This window comes from Chanos chanos, chromosome 7 (genome assembly GCF_902362185.1).
Source record: "Chanos chanos chromosome 7, fChaCha1.1, whole genome shotgun sequence".
NCBI classification, from domain to species: domain Eukaryota; kingdom Metazoa; phylum Chordata; class Actinopteri; order Gonorynchiformes; family Chanidae; genus Chanos; species Chanos chanos.
In genome coordinates this window covers 11,913,729-11,937,036 of record NC_044501.1, presented here as the reverse complement: position 1 = coordinate 11,937,036, position 23,308 = coordinate 11,913,729, and the positions used below count along the sequence as shown (strand labels likewise).

Here is a 23,308-nt window from a genome sequence, read left to right as displayed (position 1 = left end):
CGTTTGTCCATTTATACCTCTGCTTCCAGAAACTTCCGTGTCCACCAAGATTCAGATCTGATACTTAAAAACCAAAGATGCCTTCCCCTGGACTGCTTTTTGCACAACCCGAAATCCTGAATGTAGAATAATTGAATTGTTTAAAAAAAAAAAAGAAAGAAAAATAGAAAAAGAAGTTTCTTTGGATTCTTAAACAATAATGTTGTCTGAACTCAGAAATATCACTTCCTACTACGTCTATCCGAAAAAAAGACTTTTTTTTTTTTTAAATACTGGTTTCCACAGAGTGCTTCGCTCACGGTTTCTGAACGGTTTCAGTGCTTCTCTTTATTTTATTTTAGATATGTTTTTACAGTTTTACATACAGTCCTTAATATTTTCTATGTTGTGTGTACATACTTGAACATTAAAAGTGCAGTGTGTATATTTATTCTCAACAGAATATTCTGTTGTAACGGCCAAAGAATTTTTTTGTTGTTACTTTTTCTTTTTAGTTTATGTTCCAGTACCTTGTTTTTTTTTTTTTCCAACAGACTCTTTTTAACGATGAAATCCTCATGCCATCTGTGTCTATCTTATCTCAGTGTTCATTTCAATGAATGTAAATATTTTGTTTCTATTTGTTAATATTTTTGAAGCTTTTGTTAATCATTTTAATTGTTGTGAAACATTAACTGCGTTGGTACAAGTTCCATTCGATGAAACAGAGAGAATGTCCATGTCAGTTGTATTGGCACACACATTTTCATTATCTCTTTAACTTACGACAGTTCGGACATGTTACTCGACACCTTGTTGCTGCAGTGTGGTTTGAAATAGAGGAGCCCGTTTTCCAGATTTAGAGTCTAGTCCGTGACTTTACACAGGACTGTGTGCTGACTGAGATCATTTCACTGGATTAGGTTTAATCTGTGTCTGGAAAACTTGCCCACAAATGTCCCCACCCCCCCCCCCCCCCCCCCCCCCCCCCCCCCCCCCCAGCTGTCTGAATATCACAGTTTACCATAAGAGATTGTCGTTATGATAGGAGAGAAAAAAAATTCAAAGAAATCAGTTTTAAAGATTTGCTTTGTAAAAGTGAGGTTTTGTTCGTTTAACTGTCTTTGATTCAGCGCGTGAATTTCATGAGACAAGCAGACATATCGCGTAAAGGAAAGGGTTACTGACACAGAGGTCGAGTTGTGTGTGATGCCAATGTAGACGCTGTCTAAAGAGACAGTACGGAACGGCAACAGAAAAAAAAAAAGCAACCTTGAATGGGCAAGTAACTACACATATGCAAACCTAACACAAGTATCTTCTTTAAAAAAAAAAAAAAAGGAAAAAATGTCAGGAATTAATAAACTACTGTGTGTCAGAATTGAAATCACTTGCATTGTCTCTGTAATGCAGTTCTTCAGCCTGTGGATGGAAATGTGTAATTGAGAAGAGTCCATTTTGCCATTAAAAATTTTCCATAAACATGATTCTCTGTTCTCTGAGAGCTGCTTGAATGGGCTCAAAAAGTCAGCCATTTACTCACCATTCTCTTCATGTTTTTTATATAAATATATATATATATATATACACACACACACACACACATACATATATATACATACATACATATATATGATAATATGATTTTTTTTTTTTTTTGCAGGATTACCAATTAATTCAAAATCTGCATGAATGACAGTGTGGCTATCAAATGTTAGATCAAGAATAAAACACACAAAAATTTGTGATTGTTAGACCACATTTATTTGTCCTAATAACTGACAGTACCCAACTTAAGTTAAAAACAAACAAATAAACAAACAAATTGTATGTGACAGCTGAAATGGAATTAAAACTACAGGAATAATTGTCCTGCCCATGACTGGCACAGTTACAGTATAATAACTGCATTCATGCACATTCGCAAAATATTACCGTGTTTTCAGTGTTTTAGACTTTGAAACGTGAAAGGATGTTACACCTTGAACTTAGGCTTTGGTCAAAAAACATACGATAGCACATAACAAACCTATTCAGAGTATTCAATCCATTTAAATTAGCTTCTCAATTACTTGACGTGTCGTCACGCATAAATGTATTCTGTATTTTGTTTTTTTTGTAAATATATACGAAAATGGTTTGATATAGGCTTTTCTCAGATCAACCTCACATAACTGGATGGACGGTCTTGACACACTGAGGTAGAATGCCGTCAAAATGCGATGGAACTCTGCTGTTATGGTAAAGTGCATCATCATCCTCGTCATCATCATCAAAAGACAGTTAAACAGTCTTGGTGAACTTCAGTAGATTTTCTCTCTGTGATGCTACAATACTGAGGATACCTAGGGTTTTTTGTTTTCCAGTGTGTTTCTAGAAGTTTCTACCTTTCCCTTTTGTTGGCTTGATATGAGCAAGAGATGCAATGTTAAAACTTTCCTCACCCACAGTTTCTTCTAAAAAGAGCTCTATAATAAGTGTAAAGCATTTTTTTTTATTTATTAATACATATAAAACATACACTCTTATCAGCTTAAAAGACAACATAGAGATCTTGTTTCATCACAGGAAATGTACAACATTTCTATTAGAAAACATATGTACATCAGACAATAAAAATATGTAAATTATTAAAAAAAACATAAAAATCTCCACATGTTCCAGCAGTATGTTGAAGTGCATGCTTAAAAGTGCCCACTTTGATTTGAGGTCATGATTACCTCAGCACGTTTCACTGGGTCTGTGTGTATTTTAAACTTTGCACAACCAATCAGAACATGGCCTGCGATTATGTTAATTGGCAGGGGGTGGGGCTAAAGTGCAGACCCTGCACTAGCAGCAGAGTTGTAACTAGTAGTATGTGTCAGGATTAGAACTGATGATTGTATTACAGAGTTTGTCAACTCACAAGTGTAACTTTCTCTGCTCTACTACTGCCCTCTAATGTAGTTGTGTTGTAACTTCACTCTTGAGATGAAGCTATTACGGTGGGTCCATATTTGGACATCCTGCTGATGTGGATATGACGATAAACCTGATAAGCATAAAAACAAAAGACATTAATTTACTACAGTTCTGAGACAAAAAAAAAAAGAAAAAACACCTTCGCCATTAAAATAAGCTGAATACAATCAGCTAAATGTATATGTGCCCATGTTCAAGTAGTCAGCGGTGCTGTTGACTTGGATTCATGAAATTTGAATAGGATTTCCTTTGAGTTCACTTACACAAAATTGCACTTAAATCTGACATGATGAGAAGGCGTGTTAAGACATGAACATTAAAGAGGCGTGAAGAAGAGGGGCAAGACTAAAACAAAAACTTGACGAACATAATCATTCCAGTGGCTGAATATGAGAGAAAAGTAGGAGTTTCTGCTAGAAACTGATGCCAAAATTCTAGAAGTCATCTGAAAAACAGCAGACAAACAGCACAGGGCGGATGCTGATGTCTGCGCAGATCAGTACGTAAGTGCAGTGGATGTCTCTGTACAGGGTCTTCCGATTGGCCGGGGAGGCCAGGTCATTAGCGTGCTGATCGTCATGACAACCTCAGGATGGGGAATAAGAGTTGGCTGTTCTTCCTCCGCTCCTCCTGGCTTCTTTCTCCTTTTTCTTCTCTTCCTCTTTCTCTCTCTTTGCTTGTTGTTTCTCCAGCTTGTCTTGTGCTTTTCTCATCATTTGCACCTTCTTCTTAATGGTTGAACGATGTTTGTGACTGGACACTCCCAGTGCCTGAGAAGAAAAAAAAAACGACATTTTCATTTCTCTCTTTATTTGACCTGTCCTCTCTCTCCCACGTTGAGGAGTTACAGTCAAAGTCAAGCTCTGGTCGTGAATGTTTCATCAGAACCACTGGAACAAGAGATGAACATTCTAAGATGTGATCGAAGCAAAACTAGACTGCTCAAAACTGAGCAATCTAGTGTTTGTATATTTTAAAACCATCAGCAATCCACAAATTTTTTGTTACCCGGAGACATAATGCTATCTAAACACAGGACTGTGTTTAAACTGAGAAAAAGAGATTTAAGAACAGACGAGCAATATGGTGGCAGAAAAAAAATTAACCAGTAGGTGGCAGCAAATATCTTCACGTGCCTCATGATGGAACTTCTGGTTCTTTAGTGGCAGAATTTGTACCCACCTTGAGCTTAGTGCTGTCCAGGTTCATGAGCTGTTGACCATCCACACCCTTAGCTGTAAACTCAGATATGTACTGCTCCATGTTCATGCCCATCAACCAGTGACAGACCTGTTGATTGGTCCATTCTAAAACAGGGCGGTTCTGCCACACGTAATCCCGCCCTGCGTGGGCAGGTTCGTCATCCAGCGTCTGTGAAAACAGACACACTTATACATTTCTATCTCACAGACGAGATAAGAGATCATCATTTATTATGTGTAAAGAATGATTCACTCTTTACGCATACCAAATGAACCACACAAAAAAAAAAACGTGTGGACAGTAGTCTGGTAATGTTATTCCAAACGTTTTAAACAAAAGATAAACACATGGAGGTTGCATTCACAAAGCGGGTGGGCTTTTTGTGTGTTTGTGTCAAACATTAGAATTACTGCTCTTTCACTGGAAGAATGGTTATCAGGACGGTTCAAATCTGGAACGCACCAGAAATCAGGTCAGACAAGCGAGAGGGAGGCGGTGAGGGAGACAGAGAGAGTGAGACAGAAAAGCAAAGGAGAAAAAAAATAAATAAATAAATAAAAGTCTGAGCACCAGAATCCTGTATTTCGACACTCTGACACACCCGATAATGAAGGAATGTTACCTGCGGTAACACCTTTTTGATGCGGTTAAAGGAGCGGTTTTACGATAACGCGGTAAATACCACAGCTGATAGGACGACCAGGAATCCGTTCTTTTTAGAGCAGTAAACCAAAGTTATGCAAGAGACGAGAGCCGAAGGAAGGCTTGTGTCCGTGCGACAGGAAACCTGACCCGCGACAACTTACTCATGCACCTAGAACATGCAGCAAAACATGCAAACACACGCACGCACTCACGCACTCACACGCAAGCATGCGCACATTCAAAAGAACGAAAACCTCCGGCTAAAACACGTAACAGTTCGCGTCATCACGCTTAAAAAGCAGGCACTACCGCGGGACTTTAGATGAAAAGGTCAAAGATCATGCTGCATGCTGACCCTCACGATAGCTCAGGTGACTAACCTCGCAGGAGGAGAAGGCGAGAGTGTGAGAGCGCCCTGGGAATCGGGGTTCACTCACTAACCCCATCAGCACAGAGCGGGGACTGCTCGGGTTCGACTCGTCCGTCACAGACAGACTCTGCAAACGAGTTGCACAGACAAACCTCTGTGAAATGCCAGGGTTAGTGCCACTCTACTACAGACACCGAAAACAGCACACATACACACACACACTGATCCGAGATCAGCTTTGTGGTAATGCATGGAATGCATGGAATGGTTAGAATGAGTTGCCGACACCAGGTCTAGGATCTGTTTACATACTGATGCCTTTGTAAATAGTGATGTCGGCATTGCAGAGTACTGCGGTTAACACTGATAAAGGCTTTTTTCGAGGTTTAGACCTTAGTTCAGCATTTTTCCTTTGTTTGGAGACTGCTAGAGGATGAAGTTAATGGTGGATAAAGCTCTAAAGAAGAAAAAAAAAAAAAGATCTACAATATCATGGAAAAAAAAAAAAGATCATGAGGTAATACGTTAATGTTTGAATAGGCAAATACAGTAGCAGTTGAGTAATACCATAACAGAAATATTAGACCTGCAGAACTGAATAGTGAAAGACTCCCCACTGGAGATGTCTTTGATGTGGAGTCTTCTTTGATATGTGGCTATCAAAACAGCTCTCCGTGGCCTTAATCATTACGCCACAGAGCTTCACTGGTGCAGTAACGCTTTTTGCTCTCCCATAAGGTTCCCGTATAATAACATTCAAAAGTACGCCCTCAACTGAAGACTAATATCTAGACACCAAAACTGTGTGACACATTTTTTTTTTTTTTTTTAACTCGTGAACTAGAACGATGCTACACTACGTACGTGCAATCTAAAGACACAACACGTCATTTGTGTTAGTGGCAAGATGCGCTACTGTCTACTAGCCGTGTTCGGTTAGTTCACGCTCGTCTACTCCGAGCGACTATTTAGGCTGAGCATCGGTTTTATACTGTACCAAATCTAAGGAATGAGAAAGGAGGGAAGGCCAGGAAAAATGGGTCTGTTTAAAACAAAAAAAAACAGCTGGTGAGGCATCACAAGGGGACAAACAGGAGCCTTGTCGCTCAAATTCAGACAGAAAAACATAGTTATTTCAAAAGCGTTCCCCTTTCTCTGTTTTCTCTGCTGACATCATCATCAGTAGACAGTCCATGAATCTGACAGGCCCAAGAGCCTGTTATTGACAGTAAATACTGAAATCAGTTTTGAATCTGTGCATCCATCACTAACTAAATGAACACTAGGTACAAGTGTGCTAATTGCGCTAATTTATGGATCTTTCAGAACTGTGTTTGAATGGATCACAACTTGGCCATCAAAATCCATCTGTCAGTCAAGTGTGATCATAACAAAAAAGCACATGGATTCATGTCAAAGTGACATTACGGGGTGTTGAGAATGTTCTGGTGCCTTGGCTCTTTTCCCTTTCGTGGTTAAGCTTATTAAAACAGGGACTGGAGCGCCCCCCCCCTACCCTCCCCCCCCGTCTCACACTCTCACCTTGTTCCTGCGTTCCTGGACGTCTTCTGGTACTCCCTGTGAAGGGGTGTGAGGCAGACTGCTGCTGGAAAGGGAGTGTTCTTTCTCACGCTCTCTTTCTCTCCCTCTTTCTCTCTCTTTGTCCCCGAACCAGGGAAAGGGCATACAGGAGGGGATGGAGGTGGTGGAGCTGGAGGGGGACACGTTCCCGCTGGACTCCTCCACCGGTTCCCCGGGGCCCCTGAGTTCAGACAGGAGAGGAGAGAAAGGTTAATCAGCCACTTTTATAACCTTAGGGAAAAAAAAAACAAAAAAAAACCCTGCTACTCCTTCATGACAACTGCAGTCAGTGTTCCCGGAAAAACAGCCATGCATAAAAGGACAATTTAAAGAAAGACTTTTCCAGCATTGTGGCAGTGTCTGTTTGTGTGTGGAGTTTTTTGGTGTGTGTGTGTGACAGTTTGTCCAAAGAGGAAGTGAAGGCCAGCTGCATGGACAGGCCACTGGGCAGGACAAAGCAGATTGTCCTCCGCTTGGTTCACAGCCCTGCATTCGATTTAAAAAAAATACAAATAAATCCACAAAACCTGTTTTGAAGTCAACTGAAAAAAGATGGGGAAAAAAAGGCACATTTTCTAAGGACATCCACAGTCCAATGAAAACATAAGAAAACCTTGAAGATTAAATTGTCAAAGTATGTGTTTTGGAACTCACTTAAAAGAAATTAAATTCAATAAGACATTTTTCATTATTGGAGTGACGTTCCTCGTCTCTGAAAGATAACTTCTGAAATTGTGGAGCTAGTTGTAATCACACTAAGGTCTGAATTCAGATCTTCTGTTCACATTCATCAAGTTAACACAATGCATTCTAGTTGGTGGCATTTTGCACTCAGACTTCAAATCTCCCACCACCTTATCTAATGCTCCTTTGGAAACATCAGGAAAATGAATGTCTTCATCACCGAACCTCCTGCCAGATATGCTCAACTCATCACTCCTCTTTTAAACAATCTCTTCCTCTAGCCATAGCATCCAAAGTAACAAACAGCCGGGCCTACCCGCATTCTTATAAACGACCCAGAATGAGATATTGATTGTTCAGTTCACTGAGGAACTACGCCTGTATGGAGAAACTTCCTTTCAACTTACTTTATATCCTTCATTAACTCAAGTGCTTAACTTTGTTTTTTTCAGTATTAACACACAGTGTTTATTTCCACGAAGACTGGAGGGGAAACATTTAAAAAGGGTAAAAAAAAAAAGGGAAAATGGAAAGGAAATGTCTAATCTTAAATGAGCAGAATATTTTTGTGTCTGTTGTCTGTCGATTTCTCTGTTAATGCTAAATCAGACGCTCCTCTGGAGGATTACTCTCTTTGTCTTCTTCTTGGCTTTTTGTCTGCTCCTTTACCGGGTTTTCCCTCCAGTCTCCCTCCGTTGTCTTTCTTTTCTCCTCTATCCAACTGATTTTCTGTTTCTTCTATTTCCACCACTTCTTGAGCCTCCTTATTTACCACCGTCTCCTGCTTACGTTTGTCCTCCTCTCCACATTTAATGGATAGATAGGCTACTCGTTTATCTGTATTTGTGATTTGACTCCTTACTTCACCCAGGAGTTCTTTGGCCACTTTAGAAAAGCCACTGATTGCATTCGGCTGATGAGTCTGTCTCTGCCTCTCTTTCTAACTCCGTTTCTCTCTTTTGGTGTCTCTGCGTTCTCATCTCAAATAGCAGAGCATTCGGGTCTTTAAAAGAACCTTTACGGAAACTTCTAGTTCTTCAGTCTTTTTCTGCCTTTGCCCTCTCTCTTCTCCTTATTTCGCCCCTCTGGTCCATTTTCTAAAGTGATCTGTGTCCTAGGAGATTGGAACCTCTCGTGTAGGAGCTTAAAGTCCTCCAGCTCCTCAATTTCATCTGTGTCTGTCTGATTTTCCATTAGTGTCTGTCCGATTTTCTCTCTTTAAACGTCTTTTTTCCATTCATTCCGATCTTTTGGAAATACTCCACTCGATGTTAAGCAACGTGTAATTTCATTCTCTTTTCCTTCATTAGTCCCTCACTGTCATCACTCTCTTCTCTTACAATTTACAATTTGTTATTTGGCAGACGCTTTTAGCCAAAGCGACTTACAATCAGTGCATCAGTCGGATTTCTAATACCTCATGAGCAGAGATCGCAGTAAGACTGAGCGTCAATTTACCCCTTCGTATTGCGCCCCTGGAATACTTTGACAAACACAGATACAAGACAAGGGTTTTTTTTGTTTTGTTTTTTTGTAAGGAAAGGGAGGTTAGGCAGTGGGGGACAGGTGGGTTCTAAAGAGGTGGGTTTTCAGTTTCCTGCGGAAGATTCTCTTAATTCTCCAGTATTTTTTTTCTCTCTGTCTCTGTCTCCATCTTGCTGATGTAGAGCTCTCTTTCTGTCTGTTCCATTTTCTTGTCTAAACCAAATAATGTTGTTCACCGCTTTAGAACAGATGGACAGAAAATGCTCGCAAGAATGTCGGTTCACATGGATACGTGGATATGGACACGTTGCACATGTTGGTTTACAATCACGTTTCTTGAGAAAACAGATAATTCATGTTTACTGATCTGTTCCTGCACTCGCGTGATGTCAGTTACATGTAGTTTATGGATAGCGCAAAGATGCTACGCATATGACTGTTTTTCTACATCCAGTAAATATTTCATTGTAACCATCGTAAACAAAACCAGACCTGCATAGCAAATCGTCCTTCTTGAGGCAATTAATGCTTACTCATAAACAATCAAACTGGTTGTAAAAACAAGTCCAGAACTGTTAGGCTACGTCAGTGTAAATTAAACAAGGCCACGACGAGAGATGTTTTTCCTTCTGTGTTTTGCCTTTTATGGGAACATCAATCTAGTCCTAGGCCTTTGTCACTTTTATTAGGCCTACTCGTTAAAATAAAATCCATTAAAAAGGTACATCATGTGCCATGACTTCATCCATCACATGAAATGGTATATGTAGAACTATAATATGTAACGTATACATAGAGAGCAGAGGTGACGTCACAGACACATACGGTACCTGCTGTCAACGGGGCTTCTCACACTGTCCTTGTCATGTTTACTGCTCTTGTGCCCAGATCTCCGTAGGCCACTGCAAAACATAGGGGCAACATTCACATTAAAGTCAATTACATCAGTCTATCAATTCCAAAGAGCACGTGTTGGTAAAAGCAGAGGTGAATTGCGGTCATCAACAAATACCTGAAGTCTGGAAATCTCCTCTTGGACTTCCTCGTTAATGATCCATCATTCTCTTCATCTGGAGACGAAGCCAGAACAAGCTAATGTTTAACACGTCAAGACACGCTACGTCGATACTAACCACAGCTTGTGAAACGCTCTCCGTCACACATACACCTCGTTTCTTTCCATACCTCTGCTCCTGCTGCTCGTGAATCGACCTTTGCTCTTTGACCTTTTCCTGAGGCCGTGGAGGAGACCTGAGGAGGAATGCGAAGAGGAGGGAGAGTGGGGCGTCGAGCTGTCTTTGGGAGGAGACAAATGAGGAAGTTTCGCGCTGCTCTCCGCTTGAGGGGTGTAGGCTTTGAGGGAGGCAGAGGCAGACAGGCCGCCCTCCCCGCTCTCTCGTTCCTGGCCGGGCTGCAGGGTCGGCACGGGGAGGGACAAACTTTCGAGGTAAGACCTTCGCCTGCTGGCTTCTGGATTCTCCCCGTTCTCCTCTTGCTGTTCCAAACACAGATGAGGAATATAAGAAATAAAAACACCACCCCCACGTACTCGCGAGCTGTCTGCGCCCAAAATACCTGATCCAGGATCAGTCATCAGATCTCACATGGCAAGATATGAAATGAGAATACGTAGGAGGGACAGTTCATGAGACGTGTTGCGGTATATTAATGATAATTAGCATCTGAAACTGAATTAGGGAGAATGTTTGGGACCAGACCTGTGATTGGTTGTTTGTACTCCTGGCGGACTCTCTGAGTTTGTTGCGGGACGGTCGTTTGCGCCGCGAACCTTGGGCTAGCTGAGCTTTGGCTCGGGACGCGCTGCAGTCCAGACGGTTTGTGTGGGGAACCAGCTCGCCCCAGTCCTGGTCTGTGGATGAACAAATGAATGAGTCATCATCGTTGGAGGAGCAACTCAAGTGCATATGCAACTCAGAAATAAAGATATAACTTTGCTTTCATCTTCTGCACAACTGGATACTGAATATGATTTCAATGTTCCCAGTGAACTATTCAAGTATTCATTAAGGATCCCACAAGGTCAAAGATGTGTACCCCTCTAAAATGATGATCTCCCACTCTAAAACAACATTTGTTCCATACAAAACTGAGGATCTACCACTAGCCATAAATTTAGTTTGAGTCATGATAAACACGGTTCCAGCCACGCCACTCATCAACCAATCTGTTCATGTTGGCTTTGAGTTAATGTTACTGTTAAGTTTCTACCAGACAGCAGGTCGTCTGTGGACTGTCCATTCCTCTCAGAGGAACCAGACGTTAGGCTACTGCGTTGACTTTGTCCTGCGGGACTGGATAACTCCTCCACAGCCTGCTCGGAACATTCTCTACCCTCTAAAGCAGATATCTGTGGAAAAATAAAAAAAAAATCAAAACAAAACAAACTCTCCACTTTCTCAAACAACTCATATTTCATAACTACTTCAGTGTGACTAATTCAACTTAGAGTTATTGCCCCCTCTCTATATATGTATACGTGTACACACACACACACTTACACAAACACACACACACTTACACAAACACACACACACTTACACAAACACACGCCTCATTTCTTCTAAAGCCAGATGTAACTTCATTTCCACTGATGCAAAATTGAGACCTTTTAATTGATTTTTCTCTTGTCTGCGTTCTCTGAAAAATCCTAGACTCTCTACCTGCTGATGAAGCTTAACGAGTTTGCGTCTGTATTCTTTCTCTCTCTCTGCCAGAGTTTTCCTCAACTCCTCTTCTCTCTTCTCCAAGTCTGCTTCCCTGCAAGTGGAGCAAAAGCACCATTAAGCATTTCTAAAAATACAGACTTTAAAATCCATGACTTGATGCGATGAATATTTAATGGCATTTAGCCCTGTACGAGGCTAAGGTCTCCCCCGAAGTCTGTTAAGCTCCTTGGGGGCGCCTGAGGTAAAAATGGTAAATACACAGTTTCATACCAAGTTACATGAGGATTCCTTTAAATAATACATACTAATCACATACAGATGAGCGACGCCAAACGTGACTGAGGGGCATAGCAGGAAAGAGACGGATTCTTAACGGATCGGTTACTTTCCGTCATAGAGCTTCTAACACCCCCCCCCCCCCCCCACCTCAACCCGTACCTCAGCTTGTACTCTTCCAACTGTTTGCTGGTGTTGATGTATTTTAGCTGCAGGGCGTCGTTTTGGGTCTTGGCGTCGTTCAGACGTTGGTTGATGGTCTTGCACAGGCCTTGGGCGTCCAGCCAGTGCCGCTCCAACCTCTCCACGCGTTCTTTGCTCTCCTCCACCGTCTTCTCCAGGGCCTCCCTGCGACTCTCCCACACCACCCGTTCCGCTTCGCACGCGCAAAGCTGAAACGGGGTAAAGGGGACGCGGGTTTTCGTTTTAACTTTGCTCTTTTATCTCTTAAAGGTTGGCAGAAGACGTTTAAGCGCTGTGCGTGAGGTTCTTCGGAAACCAAAGAGTGCAACGACGAGCAAAAATCCTCCACCAACATAAATGTCACTTGATACCTGAAGCTTACAATTTCTGCACACTGTAAGCAGCTCCGTAAGCTACATGTCAACATTAGAGCTACTTCACATTCTTTCAAAGCTAGTAAATATAGTTATCAAAGGCAATTGTAGATGTTTAAGCAAGACTGATAGCTTTTCTTACCTTTTCTCTCAACTCTTTCACTTCGGCTGTTACTGCACTATACTTGACCTGAAGCTAGAGAGAGAGAGAGAGAGAGAGAGAGAGAGAGAGTTTGGCAACAGATCAGTTGTTTAGTGGGGACAGTGGAGAAAAATAAACACGTCTGTAGAACAATATTCCCTGAGTAAATATAACTAATTAAACACAGCGGGTTTAACATAATATCAAGTTCTCTTTTCATGGGGTCCGAGGAGACATTAATTAAATCAATAAAAATATCTTGGCTACAGTAGCTGTTCCCGGACTCACATATTAAACCACAGGTTGCCTTTAGTATGATGGTTGGTTGTCATGTATGGAACATACAATACCTCTCTGAATCTCTGTTCTAGTTCTTTGGGGTCCATATCAGAAGACAGATACACCCCTTGACTCATCAAATGGTCAAAAACTTCCTTTGTCAAGTCATAGGAGAGATCTCCCTCTTTCTCTGTCCTATCCTCCTCTTCCTCAGTCAGTTTCTCCTGTCGTAGAGACACGCCGGGGAAGACATCACAGAGTGATTCACTCTCAGTTATGGAAACATGGTGACACAGAACACACACGGTGTATACTTTTGGTACATTTGTCCCGTGCGCTCTGGAGTTACACCGTGTCTCACCTCCTGAGCGGATCTCTTATTCACCTCCTTCTTTCTCTGTTGCTCCTGAAGCTGCTGCTGCTCCTGCCTTTTTTGACCCACATCCTGAGGCTCCTGGCTTTGGGGTCTTTTCTCCTGCTCCAGCGTCTCACTAATGAGGCGCGCCACCTCGCTCTCCACCCCAGGCTTCTCCCGACCAATCAGAAACCTGCGTTGCGACAGAGTGGGAGGGTCAAACTGTCAAATCGCCTTGATTCCCTCCAGACAGGTACAAAAAAATAAACTATTCCAAGGGCGAGTAATTCCAAATAAAATATTTTATTTATGACACGCTAAACTTTATTCTGAAGCAGTGCAATGCAGAGAATGTTTACTTTATGGTCTGGTTAGATTAGAATCAGATTCCCTTGTGTTCTGTTTCCATTCATAATATAAAACTATGTGACTATGACCTAGAGCAAGTGAAGGGTATTATAGTGCATATGAAGGATAAGCTTTCTCAAGTAAACCATTAACAGAGACTCCATAAAAATATGCAATCACTAGGCAAATATACACACACCCTAAAACAAGAATCACTCAGACAGATGCAGATGAAAGGATTTGCCTGTAGACTCTTTTTTTGTTTGTGATTTTTATTGTTTATTATTACTATTCATAGTTTTTCAGGTCACATAATAACAGTTAAGGGTAGCTTGTGGGACAGCCCAGAGAACCCCAGATATGTGAATAATTTAAAGATTACAGGAAGACAGGGTAGCTGATGGTGTGTGTGTGTGTGTGTGTGTGTGTGTGTGTGTGCAGTCAGAGAGCAAGACAGAGTGGGGTCTTTGGACATCACACTCACTCGTGTGTGAGTGTGTGTGTGTGTGCACGTGCGTGTGCGTGTACTCACTTCACCAGGCCTTTAGTGTTCTTGAGCACAGTGGCAGCAAACTGCTGAGTGACCCCAACCAGGCTGACTCCATCCACCTCCACAATCTGATCATTAATCTCAATCCTGACACACATACATACAAGCGCGCACACACACACACACACACACACACACACACACACACACACACACAGAATAACCAGAGACAGGAACAATTACTTTACAAACAGGACACGACAACACTGAGGGGAGAATAATGCTGAGGGGGAATTTTAACCAAGTCAAGAAAGGGCTGTCACTGAAGCATTTACATTTGGTCATTCTGTCCAAGGCAATGTACAACAAAAAAGCATAGCGAACAGCACTAGTCAAAACTACTGCCAGGAAAGGAAAGGAAAGGAGAGGAGAGGAGAGGAGAGAAAAGGAAATAGAACATGGCCCAGACAGAAGACTAATACACAAAAGAAAACTAAATTAGTAAAAAAAAAAAAAGTCTTGTAAGACTTTCAGTATTCTTATAAGAAAAGACATATAGTGACAGTCTGGATAATGTTTGAATGGGTTAGTGTTGTAGTTTTTGCATTTCCCACACTGTAAATAACTGGTCAAGGAGTCTACAAGCCAAGGTAAGGCGTGGAGAGGAGCCGTTAAGAGTACAGCTGCTTTAGTTAAGAGTCTGAGCGCGGCGTTTACCGTCCGTCACGCCGGGCCGCTCCCCCTTCGGTGATGGTTTTGACGAAGATGCCCAACTTCTCCAGACCCTGATCTGCTCCTACACCCATTCCGATTATACTGATCCCCAAACCGTCCTGTCCTGCAGAAAGACACAAACAGCTGAATGAATAAGGTGTTGGATGTACTGAGGATTGAACACACGAGAGGGACAGTTAACATGGAAAGGCAGGCCAAAGAAGGGGGGGCTGGGTGAGGGGGGGGGATATACCTTTTTGGATTTCCACAGGGAACACATCCATCTTGTCCACCCTCTTCTCCAGCTCGTATTCGGCCGAGGCGGAGACAGGGTCCACATCGTCATTTCTCCGGTCGTACTCCTCATTAGAGTAGGTACTGTACACCTGCAGAGCACCAAGCCACGCCCACATCAGCTCATTTTTAATGACAGGTCTCAGAAAAAAAAAATTTATTGTGTAAAGTAGAACAAAAGGTATAGGTAAAAAATGAAGGTTTATGAGAAATGTTACCATGCTGAACAGTACCTTTGTTCATTCACACACACACACACACACACACACACACACACACACGTACACACAACCCTCTGAACACCAACACACACCCTTACTTCAAAGTTAAGGTATGACACAGATATCAGAGTTGTGCATGTCTAATTCTGAAACACACACGTACACGCTTCAAAAATAGTTGCCTCTTTTTAAATGACCAATCACGTTATCTCTTGAGGCTTTTCCAAACTTTTACACCCAATATTCACACAAAGTAGATGTGTCAGTGCCTGGGCCCAGGGTGAGTGAATAATCCCAGCTGAAACAGGCCAGGGTGTAGTGTACCTCTTAAGGCTCCCGGCAGACTTGGCTTCGGTACAGTAAGAGAATTAAACAAAAGAATAACACAGAATAACACTCTGGCATGTCAGGCTTGTGATGACGTTTCATGTCTCTGCTCTAACGTGGCATGACTGAGCTTCTCTTTCCTTCTCCTCTCTCTCTCTCTCTCTCTCTCTCTCTATTTCTCTCTCTTTCTCTCTCGCTCTCTCTCTCTCCTTCTCTTTCACAAGGACTCCTGTTGTCATGGAGTAACCTTGTACCTCCAAACAATGTTCTTCTTTTGGGAAACAAGCTGAAGCATTCTGCCTCTATTTTCCTCACTTTCCTCGCCTGGCTCCCCCTCTTTCTCTTTCTCTCTCTCTCCCTCTTTCTCCCCCTCCCCCTCCTCAGTTCTCTTCGCTTGAATCTCTCTATTAGGAAGAACAGAGGCCTGTTTCTTCCTGGGAATGACGTCCAAGTCGTAACACTGAATACTCTTTAAAAGAAACTCCACTGGCACAGTGAAGGACTTAGAGGGCAACAGGTGTAAAAAAAAAAAAAAAAAAGAAAAAAAAAAGCCCATAGTAACTGGGTCATGATTGAAATATCACACTGATGGACTTAGTCAAAAAAATATACTGGATCAAAAAAAAAAAAAAAAAACCCCAGTGAGGAATGAATCAGATTTTCTGACAAACATACTAAGATTAGAGAGGCAGAATTAGTGAAGGGTGTAATCCTTCTTCATGCCTATAACATTACAGTGACTTAGCCTCACTGAATCTGTTAACATATACAAATACAACTAATTCACTATAGAAACTTCTCAGAGGGTTCCTTTAATTATCTGCCATTTCAGAGGAGGCAGAAGTTTGAGTTTAACGGGTGCTTGTATGAAAAAAACAAAACAAAACAAAAAAAAAAACCAGTCTAGACCTTTATAATTCAGACAGATGAAACTGAGAACTAAACGAGAATGAGTAAACGAGAACTAAACTCATTTCCTTCAAACATCCCGTAAGGACAGAAATATGTCATGGGTGCTAAGGAGTTAAAAGAACCAAATTCTTCAAAAAATGGCAAAAGACTTAAAGTACTGTGGGCCAAGTCAGCGTAAGCCAAATACCAAAGGCGTTTACAAAAGAAAAACTTTAATACCTACGCACTACCAGACTAAACAACAACAACAACAACAACAGCAACTCCTACTACTACAACAGACCAGTTAGTGAAAACCAAACTAGAAAAACTTTAATCCCTACGCACTAACAGAGCAAACAACAACAACAACAACTACAGCAACTCCTGCTACTACTACAACAGACCAGTTAGTGAAAACCAAACTAGTGAAATCCAGACTACAAGCTGTATGATACTAAATCACTGTATTATTTACATGACAATTGATTTGGTGGCCAGCCATCTAACCACTGACCTGTTTGAAGAACACACAGACGTAAGTGCCGAGGACAGAAGGTTTTGAAGAGATGTATTGGAGTGTAGAGAACTTATGGGTGAAACAGACTGCAAAGTTCTCTAATCACTAGTAAAAAGAAATCTGACTGACAGGGCAATATCGGGTTCAGTGAGTTTCTCACTCTGAGCTAATGCCCACATCCCTCCTGCCAAATACTCAAGAAGGGACGGACCATGACCGATACAAATAGGAAACTCAGATCACAACAGTGCCAAAGAGAAAGAGCCAATATGGAGAGGATAGAACAGTGTTACATCCATAGATGACCGCATAGTCCTGCTCTGAAGATTATGAGATCTCGGTTTCCCGGGGGGGTGATTTGTTACTTTTTTAACAGGGGGGATAGCCCAATGGTCACTGGCGCTACTTTATAGAGTATATATAGGGGAATGGCAGGTTAACAAGGGGGGTGCATTTTGGTCATTTTGCTAACATGGGGGATGGCATCCCCCCTTCATATCGCCTACTGCGGTTTCCTGGTTATAAAGTAAGAACATGTCTCTCTATCTTAGGTCAGACGGAGATGTGATTGGTTTTCACTGCTTCATCCAGCATCTAAAAATATAGCAGCACACTGACCCTTACTGAGCTCCTGCCTTAAGAAAACAATGAACTTCACAAGATAAACGAGAGAGCACAGGTGTTCTCACAGCAGGAGAAAGAGTGATAAAGAAAAGGGGGGGGGGGGGGGGGGGTAGAGAAGGCAGGAATATTAACCATGCTATCATAACATCGGTAACAATAAGGACGTTTGTGTACACACGTGTGTTTAGGTCTGTGGTGAAAAAAGACTGATTTAGACTTCTACCGGTTTTATAATCTAAACCCTTTCAGTTCTGGTCCATTATGCATTGCCTGACCTGGTTTCCACAAATGAAAGACCCCCAAAGTTTGTGGAGAACAATAGCTGGAACCCTTGGGAGGGTGTATACACACTCAAACACACACACATACATACATACATACATACACATACACACACACACACACACACTGATTAGACTTAAGCAAACATGTAGTTTCCTAGACTTTGATCAATGCCTGTGGGCAATGTGACACACCCTCAAAACCAACATTATTTTCTTCATTATACCGCATATTTACGCCAACATTACCAAAAGCTATTCTTTCATAAAACAGCCTTAAATCCCTCTCTCTTTGTGTGTTTGCAATTGCGGCACAGGTAATGAAAGGATCAGGAGAGATTCGCTCTCTGTCTTGTATGCATGCAGACGCAGACACACACACACACAGAGAGACAGAGTGGCTTTTCTTTCCTAGACAGTATCCTTCCCTTACAGATGCTCCACTTTTCTGGGGATCCAAAAGCTAAACATGTGACTTGAGCACAATGCACCTCCAGTTTGATGTCAACCAATCCAAAGCTCGAGTGTGAAAGATCCTGACTCATAGTTTGGTGACAGCTCTAACGATGACATGCCACCAAGTAACACATACAAGCAAAACTTGGAAACTATCACATATCATGAAATCCCTGATTTTGTTGAAATCACGTCAAATTCAATGTGTTTATTAAAACTCTTTAACTGGCAAAGCAACAGAATACTAGTTAACTTTAAAGTAGCTTGAATAAAGTATGGAACAAAGCTTGGAACAAACTGAGTTTGTTATCTAAGCCATATCAAATTGATCCAATTAGTGGTTATGAGGGATTAGGCATAAACTGAAACAATAGGCACCTCCATTGCTACAGGGTGAAGTCATCATGAACAGAACCCTGCCTTGACATCTCGTTGCTAAGACCTGGATAAAACGCAATCATGCCTCCATTAACAGAACAATGACATGTTGCTTTCTTTATGATTCCTTATGACAGGGAACCACTAATTATCCTGGGAGTGTGAACATTATCCACCAATCAGGAGCTCAGATCGAAGCACATGAGTACATGCCTGGCTGGGCTCTTACACATGGAAGAAAAAGATAACTTAAGGGTTGGTCTTTTTGCTGTACAAGAGGGCTGACATAAGCAGCACCGAAATGGAAATTACATGCCTGAACGAGTGCATGCTTGGGCAGGACTTGTACCTTAGAGATGCTGGGTCTAGTGCAGGTAAGAGGAATTCTTGCACACGAGTTGCATCACAGGGATACATTGTTCAAATACTTCCAAAAACGTGTGAGATCTTGTTGTAGACTTGAGTTGAAAACGCATGTTCCACATATTTCCACACATCTGCTCAACTATAAGTTGTCAGAACACACAAAAAGTACTGGGGTCGATTAGCCGTGACATCTGGATGACGGAATCTGACACTGGGTAACGCTAGTTTAACATTGCCCTTCAACCCTGGAACATCATTTTACTTCTGGACACATAACAGTCGAGCTAAAATTACAGTATCTCTGCAAACCCTTGACATCAACAAGAAAGAAGGGTTTTACTTAAGCTCTGCTCCAGCCATTCAAACCAATCTCTTGAAGGTACAAATAAACACAAGTAAAGTATACCTTAATAGGTGAGGTGGAAAATCTGATCTTCCTCCCAGGTGTTGGTGCCTCTTCATCAGAGAGTCCTGGAAGTTCTTCACATTCCCCCAAATATTCCGGCTCTAAATATTCTCCATTTTCCTGTTGATAATCCTTTTCCCTGTCATCCACGAAAGCTGCATTCTCAATCCCATGAATTTCAGATTTTTTTCCCAAACCATCATCATCTTCCTCTAGCATTTCAGCCTCAGCTTCCTGCAAACCTTCCTCGTCCTCTTCTTCCCGTTCTTCATGCTCACCTCTCTTTTCCACATCCTCATCAATCTGTTCATTTTTTCTCATTTCAGTCTTGCATCGGGTAACGGCCACCACTTTTTCTTTCTGTTTGTCCACTGCGTTGTCCTTCTCCTCTTCTTCTTGCTCCTCCTCCTCTTTCTGCATTCTCCCTCTCTTAGCCAACTCTTCCTCCTTCCCCTGAACTTCCTCTCCTACATTTGCCGTACTCTCTGTCTCCTCCCTACGGCCCTCCTCCATGTGCTCTAAACTTCTTCCTGATTCCTTCACCTCGACCGCTGATTGGGCCTCCTTGCCATCAGTCATCTTTGTTTTTGAATGACCAACAGAATGAGCTTCTTCTGTTCTTATTTCCTCAAACACATCATCTTCAATGTGTTCATCCCCATTACTCTCACTCTCAGACGACTCGTTTTGGACTTGTACTAATTCAGCCCTGACTGTAGCCACCCCTGTACCTCCAACCCTAGATACACCCTGTCTCTGTGCCTCCTTACAATGCTGGGCCTTTTGTTCATTTCCAGGGGCTTGGATTATGGAAGAGAGTGCTGAGGAGTCATCGCTATGGTCTTTGGCTGAAGTACCAGAGCCATGACTGCCAAGGGGAGACGGCTCTTCCACGCACAATCCATTCATTGACTGGTGAGGGTCTGAGCCAGACTGGGATTTACTTGTGTTGGGTGACTTGGTATCTGAGGTGGTTGGAGCAGTAGTAGACGATGATGATGAATGAGATTTGGAGGAGCTGACACTAGCAGGGGATGAGTATAAATCTAAATGACTGCTGCTTGGAGAGGATGGTGGGGAGTGGCCATTGGGTCTGGATGAGTCTGGGATCTGGTCATCCCCCGAAGGGTATTCGTTTTTTCGAGCTAAGTCTTCACTGTCACTGTCCATCATGAAACTCTCCAGTCTTCTAGATATGGGCCCTGCATTTTTTGACAAACCAGGTTTGTGTGACGGAGTCTCGCCGTCCTGTCTTTCCTCCTTCCCCGTCACTGCTTTGCTTTCGTCTGCTCTCTCGGAGGTGCTCGTCAGCCTCTTCACACGTCTCCCCTCCTCCGGTGTACTGCTCAAAGAGGGACGGCTGATGACTTTGCCAGGGAATGGCCTCTCAGCGGGAGTTGGATCTTTCTGACCCGTCTCAAATATCCTCCTGGTTACTGAGAACTTTTCCGCCAGTGCGGTTTTGTCAACAGAAACTTCCTCTGTCTTAGACATCTTTTCTGAAGTGGCTGACTCCAAGCTAGACACACTGCTCAAACTGGACCGGTATGAGCCGGATCCATGCTGAAATTTTGGCAAACCAGGTCTGGTGGAGGATGGACTGCTGACTTGTTGCTGGCTGTCCATTTGAAGAAAAATGTTTTTGATTTTGTTTACCCTGGCCCCCGACGCCCTGCCTCGCGTCTCGGTGCCCGGATCATTTCCACCATTTGCATATGTGACAGAGGCACTACCCGATTTGGCTCCATCAAAGGAGCACTTGATTGAGTGGAAGTCCGACTTGTATGCATTTCTGTGGGGAGAAGCGCTTCTCAGCCCGCGGTCGCTCTTGGTGTCGCTTTTGATCATATTTGAAGACAAAAGTACTGTATTTTACAAACAAAAATTAAAACGGTAGAAATTTGAAGATGAAATTGCAGTTCCGTTTCACATGTCCACCGCTACATTGATAATATGCTGTTCCTTGTGAATCAGGAACCACAGGGATAACGCCACTCTGAACGGGTCACCTACAAGAGGAGAACCAAAAGATCAGGTCCACAAGTTCATTGCCACCGAGCACTGTACGATTAATTCATCGTTCAAATACATGTGCAATGTCGGAGTGTGAATGGCGATATATCACGGGACCAAGGAACTTTTCTATGCTTCCCCGTGTACTGTCATATGACTGAAGATACAACCCAACATTATTTAAATTGAATGAACCATACCAGAAAACATCATCTAAATCCATATCTTTTTCGCATTTCTCAAACGATAGCCTATGATTAAAAATTCATTACGATCTTAATATCATTTTGAGGCAAGTTGAAAAGTGTACAAAACCTTTAGATGACATGAAACAACATAACATTCTCTATAACAATTCCAAGCTTTAATTTCTCCCTTCAACAAAAACACAGCCCCTGTGCAATCGGAGTACACGGATTTAACTGTGAGTCAGTGCAGAAAACTTTAAATCAATCACGCAGAGTTAACATTACACGAGATATTACCGTAAACAATATCAAAATAAATCACAATTAGCTTACCATTTCTTCGCGAACTGTCAAGATAGCAAGGGCTGATTAAATGTTCTCCATTTCGAGCCAAACAATCCCCAAATTGTCTACCCCCTCGACACCATACCTCTCCTCTGAGCGTACACCCAGCACTAATGCCTTTTCACACTGGCAGCGCGTTCATGTCTTTGTGAAGCGCGTAACTGAGAGTGTTTGCAGGGAACGCGCAGGGGGCACGCGACTGCGCAGACAATGACGGAGAGGTTCTAGGAAACCCGTGGGAAAATGGTTCTGGGGCAGAAATCCCACGCACTAAAACTAACAGATCTAAACTCAGAATAGATTGGTCACAAATCTGAGCTGTTTTAGGAAAAGTAAAAACTGACGCAGTGTGTGAAATTTAATGAAGGTGCTAGGTTAAAGTGGTTTTTCCGAAGAACAGTAAACCAGTTCTTTTAGGACTCGTCACATATGGCAAAACCACCCCAGACTATGAGCTGAATGGTTGGTTTACCACACAAAAAAAGCAAATGTATTCAGTTTTGTTTATGGTCGGTTACCGTGGAAATGCATTTCTTTAGCATAACAGGGACGTTATTGTGAGAGGGACTGTGAAGCTATTCCATACGAGAATGGTGAGGCAGATAACCAGTTCTGATTAAGAAGTCCTTTGGAATGCTGCTTTCATGTCTCGGTCTCTCCACAAGATGTGATTGTTGAGTTATCCAAGCATGTTCAAGATTCACCAGTTCACTTTTAGCAAATCAAGCAGGTCTCGTTTTTATTTTTTTCTTTCTGTGCCGTGCAAATTTGTGCCAAATTGGGAAACAGAACTGTCATATCAGAGTTCTATCTTCCTGACACAAGCAAGTAGGTCACCATTTAAGGGCTTCTAAGCAGAGGGGAAAGAGGGTAGCATCTTATTAGCACAAAGGCAGAACAAAACCCGAATACCACTACACTTGTAGTCAGAGTAACAGTAGTCTGCAAAAAGCGATATTCGGCTGTCTTGGCGTATGAAGACAGCTGTGTACCACCAAACAGTTCAATTTTTGGCAGTTTAGGAGAGGATAATGTCACAGCTGAGGTTATTCCATACATCAGTGGCATTAATCACTTAAGCTGTCAGTGGGACTTCTATCACAACTCCCATGATGCTCCAAATTCTATAACATAAACTACAACTACGTTTAGTTTTTTTTTTTTTTAAAGTGTATATCTATTTATATCAGTACTATTACATACTTAGTGGAATGAAGGGGACCATTAAGACATAAGTCT

At 42.2% G+C, this 23,308-nt stretch overlaps 1 protein-coding gene across 1 annotated transcript; it reads right to left on the bottom strand.

Moving 5' to 3' along the window:
• Positions 1-3,530: 3,530 nt before the first annotated feature.
• Positions 3,531-21,371, bottom strand: ppp1r9alb (protein phosphatase 1 regulatory subunit 9A-like B). The gene is made up of 19 exons (XM_030778964.1): positions 19,524-21,371; positions 15,013-15,145; positions 14,763-14,883; positions 14,088-14,192; positions 13,202-13,400; positions 12,924-13,076; positions 12,574-12,627; positions 12,037-12,266; positions 11,593-11,689; positions 11,141-11,279; positions 10,630-10,781; positions 10,097-10,406; positions 9,924-9,981; positions 9,742-9,813; positions 6,704-6,923; positions 6,159-6,203; positions 5,172-5,288; positions 4,126-4,314; positions 3,531-3,713 (listed from the first exon to the last, which is right to left on the bottom strand). The coding sequence occupies exons 1-19, from the start codon at positions 21,369-21,371 to the stop codon at positions 3,531-3,533; spliced, it is 4,425 nt and encodes a 1,474-aa protein (XP_030634824.1).
• Between the last annotated feature and the right edge of the window lie 1,937 nt (positions 21,372-23,308).

What these genes read in the sequence shown, in the direction of transcription:
- ppp1r9alb (XM_030778964.1), bottom strand. Translation starts at nt 21,371, where the DNA reads ATGATCAAAAGCGACACCAAGAGCGACCGCGGGCTGAGAAGCGCTTCT. An exon ending in CTCAGGAGGTGAGACACGGT is followed by an intron (nt 13,077 to 13,201) that starts GTAACTCCAGAG and finishes TCTCTACGACAG; the next exon opens with GAGAAACTGACTGAGGAAGA. An exon ending in TCCAGGAACGCAGGAACAAG is followed by an intron (nt 6,204 to 6,703) that starts GTGAGAGTGTGA and finishes TGTTTTAAACAG; the next exon opens with ACCCATTTTTCCTGGCCTTC.